General features: G+C 40.9%; 1 protein-coding gene across 1 annotated transcript in view; it reads left to right on the top strand.

The window, feature by feature from the left end:
- The window catches only part of astn2 (astrotactin 2), a 232385-nt gene that overhangs the window by 36437 nt on the left and 183766 nt on the right, over positions 1-12182 (top strand). Inside the window, exon 2 of the mRNA XM_084036066.1 lies at positions 3057-3244. Within this exon, the coding sequence (XP_083892192.1) occupies positions 3057-3244 (188 nt within the window). The remainder of the gene's footprint in view (positions 1-3056; positions 3245-12182) is intronic.

Below are 12182 nucleotides of genomic sequence, written 5' to 3' on the forward strand. Positions count from 1 at the left end.
TTTAAAACAGTAACAGATGGCCGGAGGCGTCTCACGGTCGGCCCAGCAGACAACGCTTTATCTCCTTTCAAGGTCAAAGGTCAAGGAGTGTATCTTCAGCCCACAGATTAAACACAAAGAGCTGAATAGCCAGCAGTTATGGCATTTAAGAATTCCACACCTGACAAAATCTTGCCTTATTCCATCGTCAGCAAAAAGTATAGAACACCTCACCTCATGACGGTACAAGGAGGATGCTGAAAGTGTACTTTGACAGGGCGTGTGTTAGAATCAATACTAAAATAATTCACGGTCAGACAATTATAAGGCAACCATTTTGATTATGGATTAATCATATTATTAATGCATCAAGAGAAAAACATTGCTGGATCCTGTGTTGCACATGTGCAGAGTTATTGTGTCTGACAAACAAACTGAAGATGTCACCATGGACTGGACATGGGGCAGGTTATTTTTCACTCTAGTGACACTCTTCTAGCACTCTAATTTTTAGACTTTGGGGGAGAGCTGTCCATTTTAACCCATGTTTTTGGGCTGTCTTTGACCGTAGGAAGGACCTTTTTGGGTGTAATTCCCCTTTAAGTATGTTATCTGCTATACACTGCTTTCCAAATTATTATGCAAATTATATATTTCTCAGATTTCCCTAAATAATCGATGCAAATGACAGTCAGTATAATTGTCAAGTCATCAACTGTTAGAGTATAATAATAGTTTTATTAAACAAACCTCTCAATGATCACAGAATTTAAAATAAAATACTCAAAACGCACTGTTCCAAATGATTATGCAATACAGACTTTCAAAATATTATATAGGTTGCAAACTGAACTGAAAATGGTAATTTGTTGAATTTGCAGCATTAGGAGATCATATTTACTGAAATCAAAAGCTATTTCAATCAAAAACATCTTAAAGGGCCAAGTTACTTGTTAACATAGGACCCCCTCTTTGATATCACCTTCACAATTATTGCATCCATTGAACTTGTGAGTTTTTGGAGAGTCTCTGCTTGAATTTCTTTGCAGGATGACTGAATAGCCTCCCAGAGCTGCCGTTTTGATGTCAACTGCCTCCCACGCTCATAGATCTTTTGCTTGAGGATGCTCTGAAGGTTCTCAATAGGGTTGAGGTCAGGGCCCATAGCAGCCAATGACACAGCATGAGATGGTGCATTGTCATACATGAAGATGAGTTTGCTTCAGAAAGCACGGTTCTTCTTTTTGTACCATGGAAGAAAGTGGTCAGTCAGAAACTCTGCATACTTTGCCGAGGTCATTTTTACACCGGCAGGGACCCTCAATGGCCCAAAACATGACTCCGCCACCTCCTTGCTGACGTCGCAGCTTTGTTGGGACATGGTTTAGGGATAGCCGAATAATAGGTTTATGCACAACTGTAAACTTCTGGAGGATCCTACACCTTGAGGTTCGTGGGACTCCAGAGGCACCAGCGGCTTCAAATACCTGTTTGCTACTTTGTAATGGCATTTTAGCAGCTGCTCTCCTAATCCGATGAATTTATCTGGTAGAAACCTTCCTCATTATGCCTTTTTCTGCACAGACCTGTCTGTGCTCCGATTTCAGCCACAAATCTCTTCACAGGACGATGTTCACGCTTAAGTTTTCGTGAAATCTCTAATGTTTTCATACCTTGTCCAAGACATTGCAGTTTTTGGTGCTTTTCAGCAACAGAGAGATCCTTTTTCTTTCCCATTTTGCTTGAAACCTGTGGCCTGCTTAATAATGTGGAACGCCCTTCTGAAGTAGTTTTCCTTTGATTGGGTTCAAGTCCTGAGTCCCAATATCATCCATGAGTTGAATTGAAAAACAAACAAAAAAAAATGGTTATGACACTTACATCCAATTTGCATAATGATTTGGAACGTGGCGTATGGAGCATTGACATGAGATGTCTATATAACTTATATCCGGAGTTATGTCATCTTACTAGGCGGGTGTCTGCTCTGCATGCTCCCCTCGCACCTTGGGGTCCATGGCACTACGGAGCATCGCGCCCACAACCCTCCCCTGCCATCAATGTCCTCTGACCCAGAGTCAGCGGGTTAATAACCAGCTGCACCGAAACCCATTTGTCATTTGCTACCTGGCGCTGATAGGAGATGTCAGCGGACGTCTATGCCCTTGTCACCCAGCCTCATGACAAATACTGTATCAAGCCTCCCGATCTGAGGCTCCCTGAGGCTTCTCAGTACTCCTTCACTGAACTACTACTCCCACTTGATAGCATTAGATTCCTGGTGCCTTGATCCACATCGAGATTAACCGGCGATCCTCCCCGCTCTTTATCGTCTCCTTTTTCTATATGCTCCATAAATTGCATTTAAAAAAATAAATAAAAAATGTCACTCTCCTGTTTGCTTTTAAACATGTCCTGCTTCCCTTTGATGTGTGATATTTCACGGCAGCTCTGGCCTGGAGCTTCTGGTTTTATATTGGTGCAAAATGTAGGATGAGTTATGCAGATAAGCAGAGGGCACTGCATGGTGAGGCAGCATTTCTACAACTGCTATGGACACAAATTTAATCGAGCTTGATAAATCAATTCTTCTTGTGTCTGTTTCTCTCCTGTCAAAAAAAAGAGAAATAGGTGTAAACAAATAGGGGGATAAGCCGTCCCCATCTGAGAGTCATTTTGTCTTTAACACAAGTGTCACCTTAGCATTTTGAATTTAGAGACGATTCTGTTTAATGCCACGGGTGAAAAGGTGACCATCGTGAATATTTCATCAAAGCGGCTAAGCAATGCAGCGACTTGACAGTAATTCCTACCAGAGACACCTGCACAAACGTGCATAATTATGAGGGCCTGAGAAGTCTGTCCAGCGATTCAAGAGTTCAATTTCTAGTCGCAGCGCGGCGCAGCGCGGAGATGCCAATGCACATTGTGACAACAGTCACATCTGAACTTTGCTTCATTCATCAAATGCTATTCATGCTTTTTTTTTTCTCCTTCTCTTTATGATGAGCTTTCACACAAAATGGTTTGTAAAAGATACTGCTAATGTTTGTCCCCGTTTCCTCTCTTCTCTGCAGAGATGTCGGGGACGGGAGAAGACATTTCTCAAGTCCACTGGAAGCAGCAGTGGTTGGAAAACGGGACACTTTTCTTCCACGTGTCCATGACGGAGTCGGAGCTCCAGGCCCAGACCACGCAGCCCACGGCCCGGGAGGCTGCGCCCGCCCTGCACGAACACATGCACCTGCTGCACATCTCCGTCATGGTAAGTCACCGACACGGAAGCCTGATGGGAACATGCGGCTGTAGGTGTGCGTGGAATCAGAATGCACGTGTGGCGTGGGAAATGCAAACATGCCGTGGTGGTCGCTGGTCGACCAGAACATTACTGACATACCTGATTATTTAATGTATAGTGTTGTGTGTGTGTGTGTGTGTGTGTGTGTGTTGTCTCTTCTTTTATTTCCTGTCTCTTCTATTTGTACTTTTTAAAATTTTTATTAGGGACTCATATGCAAATTAGCAGCTTTGCTATAATCCAGCATGTTTACAGAGATATTTTCGATGTTCATTAATGTGCACTGTCTCTATTATTATTATTATTATTAGTAGTAGTAGTATTAATAGTATTAGAGTGTGATAATAATAATCTAAATTATTACTAATTTTTACTAAATTATTACTCTAAAACAGGAGTGTCCCGTATGGTCACCACGGCATCCGTGGTGTTGTAGGGAACGCTTGCTATCACCGTCGCTGGCCAGCTAACCGCTAGCACGCCAGCCAGCTGGAAACTTTGCCAGCACTTGTCACAATAGCTCCTCGAGCTGATTTTCTAACACAGCTGTAAAGTGTCATTTAATCCCCCGTTGCATTTCCTTTCAGGATTTATTACGCAAGTCGATCCAATGTGGATTTATTGGAGAGGCGAAAGTACACAGAAAGTTTAAATGCTGGCGTGACCAGGGGCCATGTTCACAAACATTCAAAGGATTCTGTCAGAGAGCTCCTAACTTTAACTTTTAAAAAAAGTCCAGCAAAAAACTCCAGCTTCGGGGTGATTTAGGAAACTTCTCAGAGCAACTCTGAGCAAACTTTTACCTAAGCGAGGAGGGGGAGGGGTTGACTGTTCTGTTCTAAAGAGGTTGATTGGTTGAATACCATGTTACGTAATGAACATCTGTTGAATATCTTCCAAGCCTCAGTTCTACTTTAAAAGTAACCTACAACCTGTGAGAAACGTGGAACTACATGTCTCGTATTTATCCTCATGCTGATAGTTAGTAAAAAGCTGATCGATAGTGTTATATTGTGGTAGGTGTGATTTGCTTGCGTTTATCCATCATGATGATAATTGGGGAAATGGCTTGGCTTTCATCAGGCTCTTTGATTAGAAGTCTCTTAAGGGTTTGTGAATAACTTTTTTTTTATCTTCGCCGGGATCATGTCTTAACTGCAAGGGGGATTTCTTATTAATAGCATAATTTCTAAGGGTTTTCTGAGAATTTCGTCACTTGGAGCAACTCTTTGTACTGGGAGGCTTTATGAATACGGCTCCAGATCTTTACTGGTGTTTGAAGTCGCGTCCCACCACCACCACTACCACCATCACCATGTGTGCATATGAACAAAGGATAGATCTGTTTTTGCAGACTGATGACCTGCCTGTCCGTGTCACATATCGATGCTCCTGTTAATCTTTTTGTTGTTTAAGTGTGCTGAGACGGCGCGGGGTGACGAGCGTGGAAAAGCAGTCTGGTGTTTAGGTTGCATATCTACTACAGTCAACGCCAGCTTGGTTAAAAACAGAGCTACGGCGCCGCAGCTTATGCATTGATGCACTTCCTGGCATATTAGTTCTTGCTGTCAAGAGTGCGGACGAGTGGCGACGCTTTTAAAGCGTAACACTTACTTAGCTGTTAGCAGGTGGAGTAGGAAGCTGCTCAGGCAGCGATCGCTGGAAGAGTTCCCTTTATGCACACGGCTGTATTCTTGTATGTGTGTCAGAAGGGCTTTCATCGCCACAATGCAGCTTTATGACTGTGGCATATAAAAATTAACTATTGCTCTAAATCTACTGAGGCTGAAGTTCCCTATTAACATACACACACACACACACACACACACACACACACACACACAATGCGGCTGATAACTCACCTCCTACATGCTTTTGTTCTGCAGCACAGTCTCACCAATATAGTCTGTTATTGGTGAGAACAACCTCCACCACCTTGTGTGTTTTAATTGGCCGTCCTCTCCATCTCTGCTTGCATTCTAAAAACGTATTTGGTAACATCTCAACTTTATGGATGTTAATACTTTTTTAAGTGCTCTGCCTCATCCTGTTAACCTAGCAAATACTCCCGGCTGTGCTTTCACAGCTTCATCCTCCTCTCCCGGTCCCTGTTCTCGTCACGTCAGCCCTTCACTTTCTCATGTTTCGCAGTTTTCACATTCCTCTGCCTCGCCTCTCCTCGCACATCCCACCGCCTTCTGTATTTCGGTCTCTCCCGTCTTCTCAGTCCTCTCGCTCCATCCGCCTCCGCGTTCTCCCCCAGCTCTCCTGCTCACGGCCCCACCCAGAGTCGGCCCTAGGCGAGTGCTATGGACCCCATCCATCACACTTTTTTATGAATACTATTCTTTGTAGCCTATTAAATAGGCAGAATGTTAATGTCACTCTCGATTTAAATTCATGAAAGAAAGTTGGAAAGACTATTCAGCAGTGATGTTGCCAGGCCTATTTTAGCGGGGCTTGAGCTACCCTAAATAGTTCCCGAACCCCCAAGTAATTTGGCTTGTTGTTGTCAATTTTTTTAATCTATTTTTCTTTATTTTCTGAATAATTTCATACAGATGAAAGGTTATACATAGAGTTTTAGGATTATAGCACCACAGTCACTGTATCTTCATTTTGCTGGAATACAAAATGCATACAAAATACAGTTATTTGGGTAAAGTTCATTTTTATGTTGTCAGATTTCACTGTGACCTTTAAAATCAGTCTTGGTTTATTCTACTCTATACTTAATGACAGAACAATTACTGAGCAAAATCACACTCTGATTGAACCAATCTACACGACAGTAATTGGGTGTAATTAAATGGCATTATTTAGACCTGCAGCTTATGTAATGGAGAGGGGAATTAGCTATGGTATCACTTTAAGACACATTTACGTAATCAGGGCCTGTTCTAAGCATGCAGCTTTAATGTGTCTAAAAGTTAACATTACAGTAACTCTTGTTTAACAGAAGACAATGGAAGAAGACAATGTCTGTTGCTTTTAACGTGTTACTAGCTTGACGTCTTCACTGGTTGTTGTGTAGTTCTAATACAGTACTAAAACGATGGAAGCACAACTATTGTGTATGCTTCTCCTGGGGGCTAAGCCCCCCCTGTCTATATATCCTAGTGACATCCCTGGTTTGGGGTATAACCTACAAACATAGAATGTATATAAGAAATTAAGTGATCGAGACCATAAACTCATGTTTGTCAATGTTCACTGAAGTAATAAAGTGAGAAGTAGTATCATTTTCTCATTGACTTCTATTCAATCAGACGTCTTTTTACAACGGGAATCTAAGCCGTTTCTATGCATTGTGTGAACACAATGGTTGGTGGTGGAATTGGCTGGGAGTCAACGGCCACTAGTTAAAACGTTGCTCCGGGTACCAGATTGGTCATGGCTGGCTTTGGCTCCACCACTACCTCATATCCCCTCAAACGGTTTTATTGGAAGGGGTTTGCTGAACACCGCCATGTCTATGCCATAGAAACTGACGTGCACATGAATCAAACATAATATGAATCTGACTGTTTGTGTCACTTTCAGTGCAAAATTGACACTACAAGCAGAGATCTCCTCTCTAAATGTTAGAATTACTGTGTATACTGTAATCCCAGTATCACATAAAATATAATTCTGACATAAGTAAAAAAAAAAAAAACTTTTGACGATCACTTATTTCCAGTGGCAGTGATATTTTTAGATGGGCCTTTCTCGCTGCAGACATTTTGACTTGATGGTTATAGTGGGAAAAGCACAGGTGTTGCTAACAACATTAATAATCGCTCTATTCTATTGAAGTGTCACAGTAAGCCGTGACAGTATGACAGTGAGCCATGATGTGCCAGCATTCTGAAACTAAAGCTGGAAGTCAGCCATCATTAATTTCATTATTTACACCTGCTTTTTTTTTTTTGTGCAAAATGTCAAAATGTCCCCCATGAAAAAGGCTTATTATAAACCCTGCGGTGTTCTAGCCAGCAGTTTACCGCCTACCTTTTTTTTTTTTAAATAAAAAAGCTTTTTAATTGTTTATCATTTTAATGTCCAAATAGTTTGTGTATATTCCTGTTAATATTTCCAAAATGCTCCGCTTTGAAAGAGCAACTCGCACCTTTTGTGTGCACAGGTGTTCTCTGCACTCGTCCTTCAGTACAATGGCCCTTTTAGCTACGACTGGTTTAAATGAAGCATCGAGTGTACAAAGTTAAATTAAATAAAACCATATTATTCCTATTAACTCCTGCTTCCTATTAAACAAATTGATTTTAATAAGTGCCAAAGCACTTAACCGAAGACCTCTTGTATGCCTTTTACGTAGACATAACCTTTTTCATATATAACCCTGCACTTGTTAACACCAAAATCAAATCTGACCATTATCCCTGTAGCCTTTTATGAAAACTCAGCCTTGGAGAAGGAATTCCACATCATCTCATCTTTTATGATTTTTTAAAAACTTTAATACTTTTATATTCGATAGTATTTTATTTGTTTTATATGCTTGTGTGTTGATATGGTGCACCCATGTGGCTCCATACATTTCTATTTCTTGCAGCTGCTGCTTTTATTGGCAGTCGTAGGTGAACTGGCAGCTGTACGTTGACCATATGTGAGTGTGAATGTGGTCATCTGTCTCGTTGTCAGCCGTGTCCAATGGGCACCAGCCCAGGGTGAAGCCTGACTCTCACCCGATGCCCAGTGCATGCTGGGATACGCCCAAACCCTCCTCATCCTCAGAGTAGATCAAACAGCTATAGAAGGTTGAGGTTTCATTTGTTGTTTTTGATACTGGATCATTCATTCTGATATTATTATAAGTATTATAATAATGAAATCAAATACCTTCTTTCTCCCTGTTCATTCAAACAGCGACTTTTCACGTTGCAACAAATAATACAACACTTATTTTCTTTTTTCAGCAGTCGGCTACTACTCAAGCTTATTTTCATGAAACGCTGATCTTCCTCGTATTTTGTTACAAAGGTGAAAATAGATTTGAAGCAAATTATCATGAAATAATTGGTATGGCATCTAAATGTTTGTCTTGTTTTGTGGGTTGGTTTGTCTTTTAACAATAGAAATTGGTGTTTAACATGTAAAGAAGGGGGTAGAAGAGGGGGAGCATAAGGAGGCAGTCAGAACAGGACAGAAGGCCTGGTGGTTTGGCCCCGTGGCCCCGAGGCATCTCCTGGCTCTTTGAGTGAACATCACAATGTGTGATGCTGTCATCTCAGGGCCAGACTGAAGTGCGAACACTCTATTCTTCTGGCATTGAGCTGTCAGTTTCTCACTCACTCAAGCAATCGTTTTCCCAACTCTCCCCGCATCCCACCGTCCCTCTCCCGCCGCCGTCTCGCCATCATGTGACAGCGGCAGACGGAGACGGGTAGCAGATCCAACACGGGCCGCGATGATTGACTGACGTAGCCATCGGATAGATTTGTTTTACATCGACCGTCTCGCACTCATAACCAGGCGGTTTGACAACGTTGTCTTTTTCATTGGAAGGATGTATTATTCTGGGAATCCACGTTGTCAGCTTGTTGTCTTTAGTTATACTATAGCGTGTTTGGAGATTCCTTATACGCCGTAGTTCCTTTGTGCTCGTTGTTTTCAGCGTTTCCTAAACAGGGTTAGAGCGGTTGCGTTGACGTTTGTAAAGAACGCCCTTGACTTTGGAGCCTACAAAGAAATGTTCACCACCAGAAGAGAAGCATTTAGTTTGCAGGAACAGCCCTTCACTGTCCTTGTACTTTTCATAGGCTTAAAGAAAAGCCTTTTTTGTTTTTCTTCCTCAAACTCTTAATCAAACACTGATCATTGATTGTGCTATTTTTTTATTTTTCAGTGACTGAAATAAGTAATAATTACTATGATGATCATCTCTATTGCCGTACGTCTAAAGCTTTTAAATGTATTCATGGCTGCAACTTCTTCGTGACATTATGATGCCGTTCAACAATCCTGCTGATTTGAATATAAGGGACACTTTGCATTCTCCTTTTTCTGTTTATTTTTGGAGATGTTTATGTTTATAAAGCAACATGTATACATGCCAGAGATGTCAGTGATAATATATTTTACATTCCTATTTTGTATTAGTTCAGATAGGCACTTTAATTGTTTGATTGTGAGGTATGTTGAAAAGTGACACTTTTTACAGCTCAGTCAAGCAAATCCTTTGCTGTGTTACGACAGATACCGCTCCCCAGCCGTGCCTCAAGGCCGTTATCTGACATCATTTGATTTGCATTGTGTCCTCAAAATGATCACACTCACTTTAGAAACTACCGCAATGATTGTATTTGTGCTAGTTGGCTTATTGTCAGACGGTACTTTATTTTTTTTTTATTTTTTTTTTTTATTAGTATCTTTATGACGGATGTTGAAGCAGAAGCCAGACCGGCGATTGTAAATCACAGGAAGGGAATTCTATATATCAGTAGAATTGAAGTACAGCAGATCACTGCTGTCTGTCACTGTCTTACTGCAGCCTCAGATTATCCGTAGTTACGCAGTAAAACCAGTACTTCTGCAACTATTTTATTTTTCCTTAAAACACATCTTTTTTCTTCTTCTCTCATACATTTGCAAAATTGGAGAAATTTGAGGCATGGCACGAAAAAACCTGAAAACACGCGAGTAATAAATCTGCTCACGCTATCAGGGGGCAAATATGATTGATACAATTGAGGCCATTTCATAAAGAACTTTCACAGCCCCGTAGACATAAAACCAGAAAAAAATAATGTATTTAATGGAATTATTAACATCTAACACCAGACGGGAAAGAGCCACACCGGTGGTTTAACCAGACCTCTGAGATGTAGTGAAGCGGCCCCTTAAACAAAGCCCGCCCCCCCCTTCCCCCAACGCTGTGACGGATCACAGAGAAAAAGCAATTTCCCTCCTCTGAATTCAACCTCTCCACCAGAAACAATCCATGGCGCACGATGCATGATGCAATACGTGGAGTTTTTTTGGGGGCAAGAAAAAAAAAAAATTATAGGTGAGATACAGTTGCGTTCCCTTTTCGTCAGCACCGGGGGTGATATAATGCAGTGTGAATTTGAATGTGGAGTTCAGAGCAAAAGGCACTCGTTCATATAGTGTGTAGCCCTGTCATGGATTTTTTCCCAGACACGGACATGTTTGAGTTCACTGGGAGGACAGGTGATATTTTCCCAAAACGACAATGCAATCATGGCTGCCACTTGCCTTCCATATGCCACACTGGACATTATTGGACATAATTCTTTATTATGAGATGTGGAAGTCCAACACGAACTCAAATTAAACATTACATGATGTTGAATACACCAGTTAGCCAAACACTAAACTTAATAAATGAAAAGAAAACATTTCTTTTAATATTTTTATATAAACGCGTATGGGGTCATTTTGTATTTCAGCGCTCACACAATGTGATGTAAAGACCACCGTTCATATGGCCGTCGTGATAAATGCGTGAAGATCACGGCACACCCTACACGCTCTGAATGACTTCCTTATAATTAAGCAGTCACTTGTGATATATGACCATTAGTGTGCGGCGGGTCATCGAGCGTTCGAGGCCACATGAATTAATTAATTTTCACCAGGTATTTATTCTGCTGGCACTGGGGAGGACGTTCAACAGTGTTACATTAATGTCCAAGCCAGGTACATTGTGATTGCTCCAAGCTAATCATTTCGACCACCTTCAGGTTCTTTTTGTCGTTCAGGTTGCGTGTCAATGTAGCGTGAATGCAAAATCAGTGCTAATTAAAATGTTCGGTTGGCAGCGATATTAAAAGAGATTGACGTGAAGCTTTTAGATGTGAGAATTATTTGGAATGTCATTTGCCGAAGTAGCTAATTATTCTTCTGAGCCAATAATATGCTTCTTTACATCATCACAGCTCAGTATGTGTCACTTAAATGCTACCTGCATGTCACATAAAAGGCTCAAGTGGTGGATCGAGGAACAGTTTTAAAATGTTTTCGTCTTACCCTGGCAAAAAAAAAAAATGAATGTATTTCATGTAGGAACTATTCTCTTTCAGCCATAGTTCCAACATGAAACTGCTCAGGACAAGATCTGTGGATTAGTTTAAGTAACAAAGTCAAAGTCAGTTTTTCCAAACTAACATGCCTTTATCAATCAAATGCATACAATGAAAACAGAGTTTGGGGAATAATTCTCTATAGTCTTTTGACACATTGTCCATGTACAAATACTAGTAGTACAGCTGTATGTGGTGCAGACTAGACTGGTGCATGTGAGGTTTAGATTAGGCGAGTGGCGAAACAATCATTTGGTTGTATAAATCCCATTAACTCTCCTCTGACATCATTCCAGGGAGACGCTGTGGTCACTGTGTTAGCCGAAAACAAATGTCCACGCTTCTATCTCAGTTCTAAAAGATGAACGAAGTGCGTTTGAGTCGTTTGAATTAGAATCATTATTGTTTTTGTCCGTTGTCCATTATAATTATAATCAGCACTGGGAAGTGTTCATGATCATTGTAAATGAAGAGCACTCTCAGAAAGAAGTCCTTTATTGTTGGCTGTCGCTGTATACGCACTGCATAAACTGGAGTTATAGCAGCATGGATTTCTTAATGATCTCTTAATTAGTGCAGCATTCAGCATGTTCTTTTTTGTTTCCTATTTATTAGGCCAACTTTCCAATGTAAGAACACTCCTCATTTGAATCTAATTTCCCCTGCATTAATGTGTAGGATACCTTATGATATTCAACCATAATATAATCTAAAAACACATTTAAAGTTTGCTTGTATTGGATTTTAATTTGATTGATTCCTTAGTGAGAATAACATTCGGCTTCCTGCTTTTTTCTGCACTAGCTATTCAGTCATCGACTTGTAATTGTCCTCAAACAGCAAGTAAGTTTTATTCATTT

Source organism: Eutrigla gurnardus (genome assembly GCF_963514095.1).
Source record: "Eutrigla gurnardus genome assembly, chromosome: 19".
Taxonomy (NCBI): domain Eukaryota; kingdom Metazoa; phylum Chordata; class Actinopteri; order Perciformes; family Triglidae; genus Eutrigla; species Eutrigla gurnardus.